The following is a 19,221-nucleotide window of genomic DNA, read 5'->3' on the forward strand; positions in this document are numbered from 1 at the left end:
TTGCTCGCCAACGCAGCCTTGAGAGGGCAGGTGAACAGGCAACAACAGTAGGAAGGATGAGTAGCATCACATGGGAGCCCTATTGGGGTCTAGGCCTCAACAGATGCTCAATGATGCCAGCCTTGTCCATCAACCAGAGGTCTAATGGCTGCTGGGTGGTGTGTTGAGTGCTATGTATGCAGAAGCTGAGGGGGGGGGGAATTGTATCCCTTTCCCAAGGTACCAAATATTGCCGTTTCAGTGCTGGGCAAATGTGATGTCTTTGCTCCCGAAACTTTTCAATCAAACTAGACCTCTTCCTGTGAGGGCACCACACTTTTGCTCAGCGTTCAGACTGCAATATTCCATCAGGTGAGGAGACGTGATTCATCTGGAGGCAAGAGGAAAAGGTCTGCCACAAATTATCCCAACTTCCCTCCTGTCTTTCGTAAACTTGGCACCTCTAATCTTAGCCTTTGCTTCTGCCCGTCTAGCAGCATTTTCAGCTCCTGCTGTCAGCATCTTTCTTGTGGCAATGTAATATATTAGTCATTTATACCCAGTTAGAACTAGGAAAGCTTAGCATAATGCTGAGCCCGCCTCCAAACGCTTTGTATAACATTACTAAGCAACATGGGGATGGCTGTGTGCGGATGTTTTCAAGTGTTTTTGTGGACATCGGGGGGCAAGCCCCTCCAGATGTTGTTGGATTCCAACTCCAACACTAAAGTGACCTCCCTGGGGTGCAAGCCTGGGCAGAGTTTAGGGAAGTCCTGGGATGCCCAGATGACACGACCTGCTCCCCCTCGGCCTCGCTGACGTGGTCTAAAGGAAAGTGGAGCAATATGTTTGGCACCAGCTTGGCTGCAGGAGTTTCCAGAAGCTATAGGAGCCAACGCCTAGGGGCTGAGGTCCCTTTGCCCCCACAATAGAGGCTGCTGGCCCCCCAAGTTGATGGGCATTGCCATTCAATTGGTCTCTGTGTGTTCTGTGTCTTGTGATCCATTATGCAGGGTGGGGCTTCCCTGCCCCCCCATACAGTGGTACCTCGGGTTAAATACTTAATTCGTTCCAGGTGCCAGTGTGGTGTAGTGGTTAAGAGCGGTAGTCTCTAATCTGGGGAACCGGGTTCGCATCTCCGCTCCTCCACATGCAGCTGCTGGGTGACCTTGGGCCAGTCACACTTCTGTGAAGTCTCTCAGCCCCACTCACCTCACAGAGTGTTTGTTGTGGGGGAGGAAGGGAAAGGAGATTGTTAGCCGCTTTGAGACTCCTTAAAGGGAGTGAAAGGCGGGATATCAAATCCAAACTCTTCTTCTTCTTCTTCTTAACCTGAAACTGTTCTTAACCTGAAGCACCACTTTAGCTAATGGGGCCTCCTGCAGCTGCCGCGCCACCGGAGCACGATTTCTGTTCTCATCCTGAAGCAAAGTTCTTAACCCGAAGTATTATTTGTGGGTTAGCGGAGTGTGTAACCTGAAGCGTATGTAACCTGAAGTGTATGTAACCCGAGGTACCACTGTATTTTATTCAAGTTGGCGCCCCCGCCGGATGGAGGTGTACAAGGCACCTCCTTAGGGACTCCACTCTGGATTTGTGTAGGGTTTACTCCCTAGCCTATTCTTCTCCCAAAGGTATCCCGCAAGGCAGCAGAGGTTTAGGATCAGAGTTTTCCTTCTTCTAGATGGGCTACCTTACAAGGCTGACAAGCTGCATTTGCCCCTCACTTCCCTCTGCAGCACGTGAAGAAACCACCTTCTTGACTGTTGGACCCGCTATTGGTCTCAATCTGCCAGAGACTCACATGCAGGGAAGTTCCTAACTTGGTGAGGGTTTGAGACCCATTGGCTACCCTCACCTGGTTTAGCTGGCCAGTTGAAGCCATTTCCCAGGGTGTGGCTGCTGTCACATGTTGACAGCTTCTAGGAGCCACAGGTGAGAGCTAAGTGCAGGGTGGGGACCAAAGGAGGACAGACTACCCCAGAAGGAGCACGACGTGTCCCCCACCACAGGTACTGCCCTTACTCTAACACTCCATACACCCCAGCATCAGTGAAAAATGTTGTTGTTGTTGTTATTGTTTAGTCGTTTAGTCATGTCCGACTCTTCGTGACCCCATGGACCAGAGCATGCCAGACACTCCTGTCCTCCACTGCCTCCCGCAGTTTGGTGAAACTCATGCTGGTAGCTTTGAGAACACTGTCCAACCATCTTGTCCTCTGTCATGCCCTTCTCCTTGTGCCCTCCATCTTTCCCAACATCAGGGTCTTTTCCAGGGAGTCTTCTCTTCTCACGAGGTGGCCAAAGTATTGGAGCCTCAGCTAGTGGCTGGATAAAAGTGGGCCCTGATTATTACTGTCATATAATTAGCACACTTAAATAAAAATGGTGGGTGGGGTGGAATCAAGAGAATATTCCTTACAGTTTTGCATCATTTGTCATTCCTGCCCCCCCCCCCCCCGCCATCAGCGCATCTTCAATCATGGAACAGATCCCTGTTGAGGCAAGCCATGTTTGATGGAGGGTGAAGTCATCAGAAATTGACACGGAGCTTTGTTTTTGCAGCGCCAGATGCTTGTCATGAAAAATATGACAAGATCAGATATGGAGCCGTTTATGTTGTCTCTAATTATCCTGCTATATCAGTGCCTAGTTAAGGCAGCTGGCTAAGCCCCCATGTAAGATGCTGTAATTCTGCCGAGCGCTGAGATGGGCCGAGCATCTGCTTCGGAGCTGCGGCGTAATTAGGCTTAAATCCGAACTCTGCTTATAGGGTTTTTGTGCTTTTTTTGTTTGTTTGATGTTAGTCAGGTGACATATAGATCACTGTCAGAACAGGTTCCTGTGGAGTGGATGCTAAGGCAAATGGAAAGCAAGGCAAAGGAAGTCTGAAGCCAGTGCAGTCAGTTGCTCTAAAGCGGAAATGATTCCCTATCCTGTTTAATTACTCCATTTGTTTCAATTATTTAAAATTCCATTCATAACTGATTTGGAACTAGTCACTCATTTCCGTCCTTTTAACTTGTTTTTGTGCCTTCAGTGGCAGACAAAGCCACTTTACTGGCATGAAACTGTCAGACCGTATACATTTAAAGTTGTATCATGCCACTTCTAGCAGCCACGGCTTCCCCCAAAGAATCCTGGGAACTGCAGTTGGTTCAGAAACCCCTATTCCCACCACAGAGGTACAATTCACAGAGTGGTTCAACAATCAGTCCCTCTTCCCATGGAGTCCTTACTTCCTCAGCTATGACTCCCCAACATAATGGGTTGTAATAGAAGTGGGGGCACTTTTGGGGGCCAGTTCGGCAATCCGTGGGTTAGAGCAGGGTTTCTCAAACTCGGGTCTCCAGCTGTTTTTGGACTACAAGTCCCATCATCCCTATCTAGCAGGACCAGGTCAGAGATGATGGGAATTGTAGTCCAAAAACAGCTGTGACTGCCTGTGAGGTGATCCAAGGAGACATGGAGTGCAGAGAAGAAATCAAGCGGAGTAAATGCATGTGAGAACCAGGCAAAGGCTGGTGTGAATCATGCATTGGTTTTCATCACGGGATTGTTCTGTTGGCGCAGCCGCACCAAGCTCAGCGCCCAATTAGCAAATCTTAACACGACAGAAGCCGCATCATCAATTGTGCCCTCCGGGAGAGATGTTCCTTGTCATACTATTTCTTAAAAGGATAAACTACAAGATGTAATTTGTTAGAAGCCACCTTCTTAAGGCTGCGCAGTGATGCTCACTGACAAATCGCAGTTGCAAGCGGCATCCTGATCGGGAGTACGTCATGCAAAATTTAAAAGAAGAAGCAGTAGCATCAGCCACGCTATTCGGTTGTCATTCTGAAATTCCAAGGGGCTCATTTCTGAGTGAATTATGTGTTTTGAAAGGCAGATTTTATAGCTCTTTCTCTCTTTCCCTTGACACTTGCTATCATCTTGCTTGCAATTCTTTCACCAGTATTATGACTGTTATAATAATAAATCTACCGTGCCCAATGTACAGAGTTTGCGGTGGGTGCTAGATATTACATCATGGGAGGCTTGTGTGTGTAGGATAGCAAAAAGAGAAGGGGCCTTTTCAGTAGCAGCCCCTGGTTTATGGAATGCTCTCCCCAGAGAGGCTCTCCTGGCCCCAAAAACAACATCTTTCTGGTGCCAGGGGGTTTCTCTTCTCTCAAGCATTTCACTGTTAAATTTATACAGCAGTTGATGGTATTTTGGGGCTTATCTGATTGCCTCTGTTGGGGAAGGCAAGGATTTGTTTTATGGTCTGGTCGCTTTTTTGTTTGCGCTGTTTTTAGTATCTCTTTGAGCCTTTCTGCGTAAAGTGGCTCATGAAAATCCAGGCTGATCATCAAGGTCTAGTTATCATGAGCAGCAGATAAGATTGTAAACTTATACACCACAATTCAGGTGTCACTTGATTATTCTTCCTTATAAACAGATTCCCTGTATGTTGAAAACTAGTTGTCATAAAGAAGGGATCTAGCCTCTTTCTGCCTGCAAGTTATCTATATTCAGGGAATCGGGATGCTCCTCTATACAAAAAATCATTTTAGCCCTCATCTGCAATAATAATAACAGTTATTATTATTTATACCCCGCCCATCTGGCTTGGTTTCTCCAGCCACTCTGGGCAGCTCCCAATAGAATTAATGATAATAACAATCATTTAAAAAAAGCAAGAAAACATCAGACATTAAAAGCTTCCCTAAACAGGACTGCAGTCATATTTATCTGTGTGCTGTTTTATGTACGCATTCATTCGTTCATTCTCATATAAGCACAGGGCAGCACACACGGCAGGCTTTTCTTCCCTTTTTTACCTTCACAACAACCCTGTGAGGTAGGCTAGTTCAAGAAGACAGTGACTAGCACAAGGTCAGCCAGTATGTTTCATGAAATAGGCCCAAATGACTGATGGAAGGCACCCAATTACCTGAATCGTATTTGGCAGGTGATAACTGAACTGTTGCACGCAGTGGTACCTCAGGTTAAGTACTTAATTTGTTCCGGAGGTCCGTTCTTAACCTGAAACTGTGCTTAACCTGAAGCACCACTTTAGCTAATGGGGCCTCCCGGTGCCACCGGAGCACAATTTCTGTTCTTATCCTGAAGCAAAGTTCTTAGCCTGAAGCACTATTTCTGGGTTAGTAGAGTGTGTAACCTGAAGCGTATGTTACCTGAAGCATATGTAACCCGAGGTACCACTGTATGTAGAATGCACTATTCCCCCCCCCCCCCCGGGGAACACCTGGTAATCATTTCAGCTGTACATAGCAGTGCCTCATCATGACTTGCAGGAGCCTTGTACTCCAAATTCAGGAGGGATGAGCCTTCTCACTTGGGATAGCACTGTAATATGACCAATCTTCTCTCCAAAAACCTTGATGGGTAGCAATTTAGCGCTATGGTTCATAACCTATGGCTCTCAGGATGTTGCCGAGTTACAACTCCCCTAATCATCCATGACTGTTGGCTGTGCTAACTGGGGCTGATGGAAGTTGGGATCCAATAACATCTGGAGCACCTCTGGTTTCCCATCCCTGGTGTAGGTGATGACAGACTCTCCTAGTTTGACTATAAATGCCATTTACTTCCTCTTCCCAGCTCAAGCTTCCTTTGGGTCTTTCTTCCTTTAACATTCAATCAACATTGTGAAGATAAAAACCATCCTCTCTCCAACTACAGTTTACATGGCTGCCATTATGTTGGGGCCTGCCTCCATCATCAGGGAGGGATGTTTTTCTCTCCTTGCTGGGCTAACGATGAGAGCAGCCCATCTATTACGTTTGAGAAATTGGGGTTCTGTGCTAAGAAATGTTCTCATTTTGCAGGCAGAATGTCTTATGCTTAGAGTGGGAGCAAATTTTGCATAAAATAAAATTACATGTTTTATTTTGGGTGCATGCCCAGATTGGCATGGCTCTTTCCTCCCCTCCTCCACTCACTTGTCATGTGTGCGAAAAGAAAGGAAAAATGAAATTGTAGAACAAGCACATTATTTTTGTCAGTCCATTGACAAGCTAAGAACTGACTTTCATAGCAAGTCCAAGAGGCATGACAACATTCAGATATTTTACCACCTGCCCACCGCTCACCTCAAGCAAGGTACTCAGAAGGATCTGTAAGGCTCAACCAGGAAATAATATCTAGCATGCATTCTTTAATCCTATGCAAAAAGTACAGTACATGAGCAGCTTTTGACTTCTGAGGGGTTGCAGAGACACCTATCTTTAAGTGGAACTAGCAAATCTGCTATCTAAAATCTTTCAAAGTAAAACACAAAAATGTGCCAATAAAGTATCTGTTTTCTACTTGGGTATTGTTTGAAAAAAAATTTAATATGGCATGCAAGTATTGGGAGCAGACAATGTTGGGCCCAATATTATTTACATGATTAAGATTGCAGGGTGTACGTGTGTTTCTAAATTCTTAGTACAGCCAAACTAAAGGAATTCTGCATTTTAAAATCTTAAAGCATAATGGGCTTAAATTGGAACAGCCAGGTCAGAGAGGAAAATAAACAAACCAGTTAAGAAAGTTAAAAACATAGCTGGAAAAACATTTAGACGCTACCTCACCCCTGTCTTTTCCACCAATTGTTCAGGTATTTAGCAGATATCCTCAGTCACGGAAACATCCTGACAGTCTACCACATCAATTCAGTTTCCTCCAAATACTTTCAAAACATCTAATGCACATGTGATTTCCTGCCTTAACCAAATGGTGGCCAAAAAGGAAATGGCATTTCAAGGCTCTGATGGTATAAGGCAGAATCATGATCACCATGTAATACACTGAATTTTATGGTCAGAGTTCCCTTTCTTTCCCTTGCTTGGAAACCCACACTGTTGGTACTCATAAGGAAAAGTTTCCATCAGCCGCATGAGGAATGAGAAAGAAAGGAACAAAGTGATTCTCATGGTAGCCGCAAGAGGAATTCACTGCGCACCTTAGAGCTGTGCATGCCAGTTCAGATCTTGGCACTCTGAATCTGCCCCTATTTGTCATTCGTCTCTGCTGCTGCCAGTCCTGTATCTTGATAGCATCTCCTTTTATTCCAAAGCAATTTAGTTTGCAGCCAATGGAAAATTTGGCTTGCCTGAGAGGGTAGTTCAGGCATAGGCAAACTCAGCCCTCCAGATGTTTTGGGACTACAACTCCCATCATCCCTAGTTAATAGGACCAGTGGTCAGGGATGATGGGAGTTGTAGTCCCAAAACATCTGGAGGGCTGAGTTTGCCTATGCCTGGGATAGTTCATGAAACCTGCCAAGGGAGAATGTGGGAGAGAGTCCATGCAAAGGATGGCAAACTCACAACTAAAGCTGCACTACCTGCCCCATGACTGTTTGCAGAAGGCAACAAAGCTTTTGAGAATGGTCCTTTGGCACAATTGTCTGGGAATCTTTGATAAGAACCTAGGAATCTGCCTTATACCAAGTCAGATCATTGCTCCATCTAGCTCAGCATCACTCGGCAGGGGCTTTCCAGGATCTCAGGCAAAGGTTCTCTCCCAGCCCTACCTGGAGATGCCAGGGATTGAATTTGGGACCTTCTGCTTCTACTGTGCAGCCAGGCACAAATGGTGCCAAATGGAATAATAAGCTAATGCAAAACAAAAATAGGCAGATTTGCTTGAGTTGCATCATTATTTGGGAATTCCTTTTTGTGGTGCAGAATCTGGATTGCTGAGACACTGTATGAATATTTTTAGCACAGAGTATGCACTGTGCTGATAACAGTGATCTTCCTTTCAAGGTAACTGAGAAGAAGGGTGGTGAAACAAGGTGTCATTACAGGACTTAAAGTGTCAAAGTTGCACAGGGCTGGAGCCGGGATGTATTGTAGCATATCTGGGCTAGTTTAGGCTGTGCATAGCACACCATTAGTTCCCCAGGTTGGGGAATGCACATTTCAGTCCACATCAACAGATAAATTGATTTTGGGATTGAGTATCATTGTGCTTATCCATATTTGCATTAATTGCACTCACAGATCTCCTTCGCTCGACTGGGGCAAATACATCCGTTGTCAACTAATGCCAGGAGCATTTGTCATTTCGACAGTATTCCTATTAAAAATGGATTTGCAGTTGTCTTCATGATGGGTTTGCTGTGCTGTTCAGCTACGTCTGAAACGTATAATACAAGATACAATATTTGTATAATGCAATATTTTGCTGAAACGTATAATACAAGAATATGCTGCAGCTGCTTCAATCTGGAATGTTCAAGAGCCTTACTGATTGCACAGCTTTTCATATTTGCTGGGAAATAAACATTTTTAGGATGCACTATGTGTTTTGACACCCCGCCCCTCTGGAATTATACTACCTGATAGGAACAATCTCCAAACCACGTAACTTTCCATTGATTTCAATGGAACTGCTTTGGATAGAAAGATTTTGCTGATGGCAGTCATACAAGGCAATCCTTTTATAACCAATCTTTGGAATAAGTGTGATGATGCATGTTTTTGCACAGAGCAGTGGGTGGTGTATATGATGCCTTGTTCTGGTTGTTGTTTTTAAAAATATTTTTTGATTTTGTGCATAAATAAAAGGCTTACACACAATCATGAATAAATGTAGAATCGATGCGACTAATTTGCTTATGACTAAGTCATCTGGAGGAAGGAATTGCTACTATGGAACAGTTTCCAAACGCAAAAGGTTACCTTCAAGAAAACATGCCAATGAGAAGCCTCTACAGTGGTACCTCGGGTTACAAACACCTCGGGTTACAAACACTTCAGGTTACAGACTCCACTAACCCGGAAGTAGTACCTCGGGTTAAGAACTTTGCCTCAGGATGAGAACAGAAATTGCGTGCCTGTGGCGGGTGGCAGCAGGAGGCCCCATTAGCTAAAGTGGTACCTCAGTTTAAGAACGGTTTCAGGTTAAGAACGAACCTTCAGAACGAATTAAGTTTGTAACCAGAGGTACCACTGTATTCCCAAAGCAGTATGATATCCAGGATTACCAGTGTAAATGGGGAGTCCCCAGCTGAACTCGGCCCCAAAATCACTAGGTTGCCTAAGGCAAACTATGGTTCTTTCCGTTTCAGGTCTCCCTTCCCCCCTCTGCAGTAGGGGGCTAATAATACTGCAGTGCCCCACAGCAACGACCTCTAACCACCCCAGACCCCCAGGCACCAACCTGTGTTGCTTTCCCTGTTGCTAGCCTTCCTGTTTAAGACCACGGCTAGTTAGCACGTGCCAGGGAGGTGACCTCATTAACATGCAAACGCAAAGCTACTTGGCTGGGACTGACATTTTAATTATCTCCCACCAGTGTGACTTTCTCTCCATCTCATCGTATCGCGTGTTTTATTTCATTAGAAAAGCCAGGGTATTGGCTGTCAGCTATTAATTATGAAACCTATTTATAACAGTAGCCTGTCGACGTGACTTGCTCTTTGTTCCACAAATCAAGTGTGTGTGTATTATTAATGTGCTCGGAGCAGGCTTTTTGCTAACCACAGCTAGCGCATTGGAAGCCACGCAAACTTCACTCTCCTCCTCAAATTCCCCTCTTAAGCAGTTTTGCCGGCATCAGCCGTAATCGTAGCTAAGACCAACCAGGGTTTCTCTTTAAGCAAGAATCTGAAAGTACAGTTTGAAGTCACATAGGAACTGGGACTGCCTGGGACTGAGTAACCATTGGTTCCTCTAGCTCAGTGTTGGCTGGCAGCACTTTGTAAGTCCCTCTTCACAGGGAATTCTGGGAATGGTACCTCTGTGAGGGGAATGGGTGTTTGTGGACTAACAACTCTCAACACTCTTTGAACCAACTCTAGCTCCCAGAATGCTTTGGGGGAAGCCATGAGTCTTCATAGTGGTATCATAGTGCTTGTTCAAGGAGGCATTGCGGCAAGCAAAAGCAGCCAAGAAGGACTCAGAGGAGGGCCAGTGAAGGGTGTGGCTTGCGGAGTGGACATGGTCTGGGAGACTCCCAAAGGCCAGAAAGAGAGCCACATCTGACCCCCAGGCCTGAGGTTTCACATACAGTAGATACCAATGAACTGTCTAACCACAGTTACGGGGTAGGTGTGGATTTTGTTTCAAGGTAAGATAAAGTCTGCAGAGGGAGAGCTCTGGTTTCCTAGCCTGATCTCCTGATATGGCTCATTGTGGATACTGGAGAGCTTTCTTTACCACAAGTTTGAAACAAAAATCCTGGTTTGTATTAAGCTAGCGCTTCCTGGGAAGCTAGCGCTTAGCCTGAGAATTGTAGCTTAGTGTTAGTTAACAAACCAGGAAAATAAACAGAAGATTGGGCTATATAAACACCATACATTTTAAGCTCCTGATTTCCCCTAGAGAAGGCTGGGAAGTGTGTGTATTATTAATGCACTCTGAGGAATAAACCCCATTTCCCAGGATTCTTTGGGGGATGTCATATAACCAGTATTATGTCTGCATTGGTACATTGCACAGATAGATGACAGCTGGGAAAGATCAGAAATGAGGAAGACCAAGTATTCTTAAAAGACTGGAATAATTTTCTAACATATTTGAGAGACCACTGTAAACAGTTGAAATCATTGGCCGGAATACAATGACACTTGTAAAGTAATATGGATTTTGGATGCCATGATTATATGATAGATTACAGTAAAAGATTTCCAGGAAAATGTTTAGAATTGGAACCCAGGGAGGGAGGGAGGGAGGGAGGGAGGGAGGGAGGGAGGGCTCAAGGTTCGAAAGAACCACTTTTTTAAGGTTTGAAAATGTTATGTTTATGGTGTGCAACTTTGATGTAAAACTAATAAAAATGTATATATAAAAAAGATAGATGAAAACTGATGTTCCTCTTGAGTTTTGTTTTAAATTAAGATATTTCTCTTGCCTTTCAATGTCCGCTGCAGCTAATGACAAAATAACAAAACACATTGCAAACCCCCAAAATATGAAAACACAGACATTACTCATAAGCAGCAGTCATCAAAACCGTGTGTGTTTGTGTGTAGATAATAGAGCGCACAGAGTTTTAATTGCTAATCACTGAGATGGACAAACTTTCCACATATGCGTTTGGCTTTTGATATTGCTCACTATAAAATGCATAACAGGGCCGGGTGGTAGCGGTGGAAATGGAGCCAAATGTCTCTGCACGTATGTTCGTGTTTCCTCCTGTTTTAAAAGGCAGGTTTGATGAATGGGGTCTTCTAACCTCTAATACACAATAGGAGTATTTGTTTTGTGCTAAGTCAATGAAATGAATTGTTTTTGTTTTGAGCTTAAGTGCTCCTGCTGCCCCACGTAGACTCGCTTGTAGCCAAAAAAGCACATAATAGCTGGTGCATAGCACTGGAAAATGTTTTCGTTGTGGGAAAATAAAGGGCCAAGCACTAGGCCATCCCATTTCCGTATAATGTTTTGGAACGAGTGTTCTGTGACACCATTGGAGCGTTGGAAAAGTACAGAATGTGGTGCCTCTGTGTGACAAATTCAGCTATGATTCTTTTTACAGCAAACTTCTAGCTCTTAACAGCTGTCAAGGAATGTTTAAAAGTGTGCAGGCAATGCCAGGAGCCAGAAGAGAACATTTCCAGCTGTTGGGAGTGGGTTTCAGTATCCAACATAGCCTAGAACTGAACTACAGCTTACGTGCAAATACGTGAAAGAAAATCCTGGCAGCCTCTTGTAAGGAAAAGCAGCTTTGGAAAGTTGAGTTACTGGAAGTACGGAAATGTGCGCACGCTGCTGCTGCTCTGTTCTGAATCACACACACGCAAAGGGGGCTGTTTTCATGGAACGTGTAGCTAGGCGCCTGTTGCCTCCCTAACACACCAGAACAAATGATGTAAATAGTAAACAATTTCACGATATTATCCAGAATATGACTACCCATGGAAATCATGCATAGCATGCAGAAGGTGGACAGAGAAAAGGTTTTCTCCCACTCTCATAACACAAGAACTCGTTGGCATCCAATGAAGCCGAATGATCAGTCCAAATAAAAGGAAATACTTCTCCCGTAGGAGGCAGTGATAGCCACCAGCTTTGATGGCTTTAAAAGAGGATCGGAGGAGAGGGCTTTTGATCTATGATGGCTCTGCTTTGCTTCCACGATTGAGGCAGTAATGTTCCTGAATACCAGTAGCTGGAAAATGCAAGGAAGGAGAGTCCTGCTTGCGGGCTTCCCTCAGGCATCTTGTTGGCCACTGTGAGAACAGGAAGGTGGAGCCAGCAGGCTCCTCTTATGTTCTTTATGTTAAAACTGCTCATTTTGCATAATGTGAAACGGGTTGTTGCAGTCAGCTTTTATTGGCGCAGAAACTGGGTTACATGGACATCTAATTTTAATTCAGTATTTAGGTTTGCGGTACACACACACACACACACCAATTTCATGTCCCCATTTTCAGGGTACAAAAGTGGTGGGGGATTTCAGTGGCGGGTTGCGGACAAAATCTGCTGGTGCTCTTTTCCCTCCTGATGGCCACCATTTTGGTCACCCCCAAAGGCTGGTGGCAATATCATTTTGGAGTGGTAGAATAGCAGCTACCAGTGGGAGGAACTAGTTGAAGATCTGTATGTTGCTCATAGCCAGCCATGGAATTTGCACCCTGCCCCCAAAATGCAAAAATAGGGAAGCAGAACAATTTCTCCCTCTAGATTCAGCCAGAGGTTGAGCTCAAGTTTAGTACACATAGCAGTGCTGAACACAGTTTCTCTTGCTCACTCTTTCAGTGAATCTCAATAATGATTATTATCTTTTTTACTTTTTCAGAAGAATGACTCTTTGCTAAACAGAAAAAAATCATGAACAAATAAAACCTCTACAAGCAAGTTCTCCATTGACGAGGCCAAACCGGAGTGCTTTATAATGGGCACCACAAACGAGGAGATGGTCTCGGTGGAGCAGAACTTGAACCCTCTGTGCTTTGAATGTGGCCAACAGCATTGGACAAGGGAGAACCACTTGTACAATTATCAGAACGATGTAGACGATGACTTGGTCTGCCATATTTGCCTTCAGCCCTTGCTACAGCCATTAGACACCCCTTGCGGCCACACATTCTGCTATAAGTGCCTACGGAACTTCCTGCAGGAGAAGGATTTCTGCCCTCTGGACCGCAAACGGCTCCATTTTAAGTTGTGCAAAAAATCCAGTATCCTCGTCCACAAACTGCTTGACAAACTCTTGGTGTTGTGCCCCTTTTCTTCAGCGTGTGAGGAAGTGATGCAGCGGTGTGACCTGGAAGCACACCTCAAAAACAGGTAAGTAGGAAAGACCATCCACCAGTGATAACTTAGAAGTTCTGCATCTTTCAGTCGCATTTGAAAAGTGTGGGATTGAACCGTCAAGACTAACATGATTATATGCCATAGATGTCAATGTGAGTTGAAGTATGCTTTTCTTTCTCTGGATTTCGTATGTATGTGTTTTGGACTGAAACACTTTTCCTTTTCAGGGGTGTTGTTCATTTATTAATTTGTGGTGTTGTTGTTGTTTAAACACACCTCACTTCTTATTGCACAGCAATCCCAGGTCATGATACAATCAATAAAACAATTTTAAACTACAGTACTGGCAATAACATCCTAAAGCAAGGGTGTTCAGGGTTAATCCTCTCAGACTTTCTTTCACTTGAGTTAGACACTGAAAAACCTGGACAGACCTCTCAAAAGCAAGCCTGGTGCCAACTATACTACCATCAAGATCAGGTCTTTTTCTAGAGGCTCACCTGCTGTGGGGAGAAGTCAACTACATCCTCTGGGTGAATTTATGAACCATGTTGGTCCCTGATAAGCCTGGGCTCATGGCGTAACATGAGCTATTGGGAACAAGCTGCATACTAATGCTTTCTGCCCAATCTTCTACTTCACTCCACCCTGGGCACAAGGAGGAGGCGGGAGGGAAACAGGAAGCAACAGTTAAGTTTGGTCTCCCACAATGTCCAAATCCAAGATTGTGGTTTGTGTCTCCCCAACAAGCTGGTAGTCATATACCAAAAGCAAAACATGGTTTAGGGCTGGCTAGCTAGCCTGACTTGTTAGGGAGAACTAAACCATGATTCCGGGTTCAGGTGTCATGGGAAGTCAAGCATAATTGTGGGCGTCCAAGCTTTTTCTCCCACTTGAGCTAGGGGAGGGACAAAGAAGAAGCAAGCACCCACCATTTTGCTTGTTCCCAATAAATCACAATAAGCCTGCAACTCTGGGTCACCACAGTCTGTGAACAAGGCCTATGCTGTCTCTGCAGTCCACCCAGGAGAAAATGAATGTCATCCATGGTTATCATTAGAAACCCAGGAAGCTGCCTTATAGCAAGTAAGAGCATTGTTCCATCTAGCTCAGGATTTACACTCTCCAGGGTTTTAGGCAGGAGAGTCCTGCTTAGCCCTACCTGGAGATGCCAGAGATTGAGCCTGGGACTTCATGCATGCAAAGCATGTCTGTGCGCCATGTCCCTTCCCAAAGGCCATCATTACCATGCCATTTTCAACATGTAAAACGTTTTAAGCTGCAATCCTATACACACTTTAACCTGTGTGACTAATACCTACTGAATTGAGAGGGGGCTTCAAGAAGTGTGGCTGCAACCTGTCGTTCCTGTTTGCAGATGGGAAACTGAGATGGGAAACCTGAGGTCTGTCGATTGCCCAAATTCACCCCAGTGAATCTGTATGTGTTCAGGCTTGCAGTCTTACCTTCCAGGTCCAAGGCCAGCACTCGCTATTATTCTGAACCATTGGGAACTAGAACAGACTCGACTGGCCTTGGCCTTGCAGTCATTCTGGCTCAAACCCGGTAGTTTCTATTGACAAAATAATCTGCTTCATTTAAGCATAAAAGATGATTGAAATGTCAATGTAACCCTGAGGCAGCTCTGGAGCGTGTGGCGAATCTCCGAGCTAGCTCAACAAGGAGATTAGAAGAATGGGGCACAAATGTAATTATTTCCTGGTCACTAATCCCGCCCCCAATATTACCCTATTGCCTCATTAGCATTCCATTGATTTATCAGATTTTCAGGTTCAGCAAGTTCTCTTGAGAGCCACAGGCCCCCTCAGAGCACTTTGAGCTCCTCTGAAATGAGCCAGCGCAAGTCTTGGGTGGACTTTTAATTCCCTAGCATGTGACATTTCAAAACCTTCTTAAATGTTTAATAGTCCTTTGGAATGCATTTTGCCAAGAAGTCAATTACTGAACAGAGGACCAAGATTGTTCTATGGGACTCAGCTGAGCTTTCATTTGATTCTTTCCAAGTGTTCAGCAAAACCATACAGATGTTGAAGATAGGCGTAGCAACTCAGCATATAGTGCAGCGTTCAACAAGGGTGGTAACTTTGCTGAATCATTTGCAAGAGGTGGGATGGAGAGACATGGCGCTGTCCGGGTGCATCTGGTCACATCAGACCACACACACACCCTGGGCTGGGGCTCTGCTGGACACTTGGTACCTAACAGAGATCTCTGGGATTTGTGTAGTGCAGGAGTGGCGACCTTTGGCTCTCCAGATGTTGCTGAGCTAAAACTCCCATCAGCTCCAGTTAGTTCAGTAACATCTGGAGGGCCAAAGGTGCCCTGGCACAGTCAGTGTTGTTTGCAGAATTTAAGGTCCAGTGGGTTGGATTCAAGGTAAGTTGAATTTAGGCCATGCTTGGAAATCAGTTAGTCATGGCTTAAGACCAAGTGATTTCAATATTAACCAAGTTCCATTTAGCTGGGATCCAGACCCTTATTTCCCATACCAAGCTATATCATGTGTGTGTGTGTGTGTGTGTGTGTGTGTGTGTGAGAGAGAGAGAGAGAGAGAGAGAGAGAGAGAGAGAGAGAGAGAGAGAAAGATTCCACCCTTGTGCAGTTTGTTTAGTACTGGAATCCCTTCAAATTATTTTTTGTGGTGGACACATGGCAATCTCTGCCTTGTCGTCATTTGTGTATGTTTTAATGACGATGCAGTTGCTTTAAGCAAAAGTTGTTCATTGACTTCAGAATACCTGTTCTAAGGCATTCCAGTTCGCCCTTGGGATTTGGCAGTCTCTGACATCATAACAGGTCAACCAATGACAGCAGAGGAGCACAAGTGGTAGAAACAAAAGAGGACCGAACAGATCAGTGGCTGAGGAATGCAGGATATTTGGGGGTGGGGAATACAAAAACAACCAAACATGAATTTTCTATTATTTATCACTGTGAGATACTGTCCACATGGCCACCCATTTTGACTTGTGCATATTACTTGTCAGGGCTCCCCCCCCCCTAGAAAAAGAGGTGGTGGAACTTGCTGCGCACCCACCATAAATTGATTTGAGAGAAGACCGCTCCAACTTATATTTGATCTTTGGAGTTAGAGTTTGATGTATACATGTAATACAAAGGCGATGGAGCAGACATCATACTCAGCTCATTCCCCAGCTCCCTGCCCCTTGTGCCCACATCATTCCTCTAAAAGTTTAAGCTAACCCTGGACTGGATTACAAGGATAGTTCAGTTTGGGATGTACCACTGAGGAAGAGTGGAAGGGTTAGGGTTTCAAAAGCACATGTATCAGTCGGTAGGAGGTACAAGTCAATGATCACCCAGCAGGAGTCACTGAGTCCCAGCCAAAAAGGTTGCTCTCCTTTTGTTGTTGTTCCTTGTCTGAAAAAGAAGGGCTTTCATGTTACTCTTTCCATACCTTTCATCTAAAAAATATAAGATTTAACATTCAGGTAGGGAATCCCAATCTTTGGACAACACCTATATCTGAAGTCATGAGATGGAAAAGGTTCTTTATCAAAAGACTAGCTAATAACTGCCCTTCTCCAAAATAACACTATAACTCAGCCCCTGCCAACCTGGTGCCCTCCATATGTTTTGGACTACAACTTCCATCAGCTCTGCTGGCAGGTGCTGATGGGATTTGTAGTCCAAAATATTTGGCGAGCACCATGTCAGCAGAGGCTGCTGTAACTATTTAGCAGAGATGTCTGTTTGGAGAGTGTGTGTGACATGGATTGCTACTCAGCTGGATCGCAAGCAAGACTCCAGATTAGTCAACCAAAAGCTTTGCTATTTTTTGTCCAGACATTTTGTGAGCCTCCTTATATCTATGTGAAGACATTCCTGTGTTTTGTCCTTAGGTGTCCTGGGGCTTCCCACCGAAGAGCTGCCTTGGAGAGAAGAAAAAACAGCAAATTGCAGGCAGACGCGGAGAGCGAGAATGAGAACAGCATGATAGATCGCCCAGGTTCTCAGTCTCCTGATGCAGAGCATTCTGGGACGGGAACAGCACCAGCAGAGCAGAACATTACATCAGCAACGGTCCCTGTGTGGACAGATGAGTCTGGCCTTGACAACCCTGCCTTTGAGGAGAACACAGGAGCTGACAGTATGTTCTGTTTCTCTTTTGACATCCTGTTTCTTCTGCCTGTATTAAACCTTGAAACGTAGGAAGCCCCCAAGCCAGATTTATTCTTGCATGCAATCATTTTCATGGTCAACTTTTTCCAGTTGCTTGTTATTTTTTAAACCCTTTCTCTCTCATTCTCACTCTGAAGTAGTTAGGGCTGCAAACCATGGTTTGAGAAATACTTTAATTAATTGGGCTTAAAAAAAAAATCTACCTGGTTAATCGGGTCACCTTTTTAAGTAATCAAGAAAAAAAATGAATTGATAAATCTAATCATAATCAGCTCACTGAGCTCAGAATTTTGCCTTAGAAGGGTTCAAATACCGTTCAGGAAAGAAAATTAAGAGAGAGAGATTGATTGCCAAGCCAAAGGTCCTTCCGGAATATGCTGGGATTTGAACCAACATTTCCTAAGACTTAAGAGTGACATGATGTTTGAAATTCATCCTAGTGTACTGTTTATGCACATGTGAATAACTGTACAGTGGTACCTCAGGTTACAGATGCTTCAGGTTACAGAGTCCGCTAACCCAGAAATAGTACCTCGGATTAAGAACTTTACCTCAGGATGAGAACAGAAATCGTGCAGCGGCGGCAGCAGGAGGCCCCATTAGCTAAAGTGGTGCCTCAGGTTAAGAACGAACCTTCAGAACGAATTAAGTTTGTAACCAGAGGTACCACAGTATTCCCAAAGCAGTATGATATCCAGGATTACCAGTGGAAATGGGGAGTCCCCAGCTGAACTCGGCCCCAAAATTACTAGGTTGCCTAAGGCAAACTATGGTTCTTTCCGTTTCAGGTCTCCCTTCCCCCCTCTGCAGTAGGGGGCTAATAATTCTGCAGTGCCCCACAGCAACGATCTCTAACCACCCCAGACCCCCAGCCACCAACCTGTGTTGCTTTCCCTGTTGCTAGCCTTCCTGTTTAAGACCACGGCTAGTTAACACGTGCCAGGGAGGCGACCTCATTAACATGCAAACGCAAAGCTACTTGGCTGGGACTGACATTTTAATTATCTCCCACCAGTGTGACTTTCTCTCCATCTCATCGTATTGCTTGTTTTATTTCATTAGAAAAGCCAGGGTACCTCAGGTTACAGATGCTTCAGGTTACAGATGCTTCAGGTTACAGAGTTCGCAAACCCAGAAATAGTACCTCAGGTTAAGAACTTTGCTTCAGAATGAGAACAGAAATTGTGCAGCGGCGGCAGCAGGAGGCCCCATTAGCTAAAGTGGTGCCTCAGGTTAAGAACGGTTTCAGGTTAAGAACAGACCTCCAGAACAAATTAAGTTCTTAACCTGAGGTACCACTGTAGTGCTATTTTGGAAGCAGAGTGAAGTGGGCACCTCAGACAACCAGGTGACTTGGGGTATCATAAGAGCAGACCAAAGGCTCATCTGGCTCAGCATCCTATTCTCAGAGTAGCCAACCAGATGCCGTGGGGAACCCTGCAAGCAGGACCCTCCTGCAGTTTGCAGCAACTGGCATTCAGAAGTGTACCACCATAGCTGCCACCAAAGTAGAATATGCCATTTGGGTCCCCCCCAAACCTCAGTGGAGCCTTCTAAAATTGATCTGGGATGATGGAAATGCTCCACAAAGCGGTGCATAGCTCAGCGCACTGTATGGCCTTTGCTGTCAGTGCACTGAGTATTCCAGTAAGCATTTTCTAGAGCAGGCCTGCCCAGCCAAGACAGACAGACAGATGCAGAAGTGTAGGGCATTATTAGAGAAGATAAAACATTATCCAAGGATGCAGATTGATGCCCATGCAAAACCATGGATCTCCATTCAGCCTCCCTGCACTTTCCTTTGAAGTATCCATGCAATTTGCCATCTATCTATCACGGTGACCACAGTGGCAACTTGGAGAAATGCCCTCTGGCACCT

At 44.9% G+C, this 19,221-nt stretch overlaps 1 protein-coding gene across 2 annotated transcripts in view; it reads left to right on the plus strand.

The window, feature by feature from the left end:
• LNX2 (ligand of numb-protein X 2) overlaps positions 1 to 19,221 on the plus strand; it is a 76,394-nt gene that overhangs the window by 43,442 nt on the left and 13,731 nt on the right. For both annotated transcript variants that reach the window (XM_081909360.1, XM_081909361.1), the window contains exons 2-3: positions 12,721 to 13,211; positions 17,063 to 17,310. In XM_081909360.1, the coding sequence (XP_081765486.1) occupies positions 12,817 to 13,211; positions 17,063 to 17,310 (643 nt within the window). In that variant the 5' untranslated portion in view covers positions 12,721 to 12,816. The remainder of the gene's footprint in view (positions 1 to 12,720; positions 13,212 to 17,062; positions 17,311 to 19,221) is intronic.

This window comes from Podarcis melisellensis (genome assembly GCF_964234715.1).
Source record: "Podarcis melisellensis genome assembly, chromosome: 4".
Taxonomy (NCBI): domain Eukaryota; kingdom Metazoa; phylum Chordata; class Lepidosauria; order Squamata; family Lacertidae; genus Podarcis; species Podarcis melisellensis.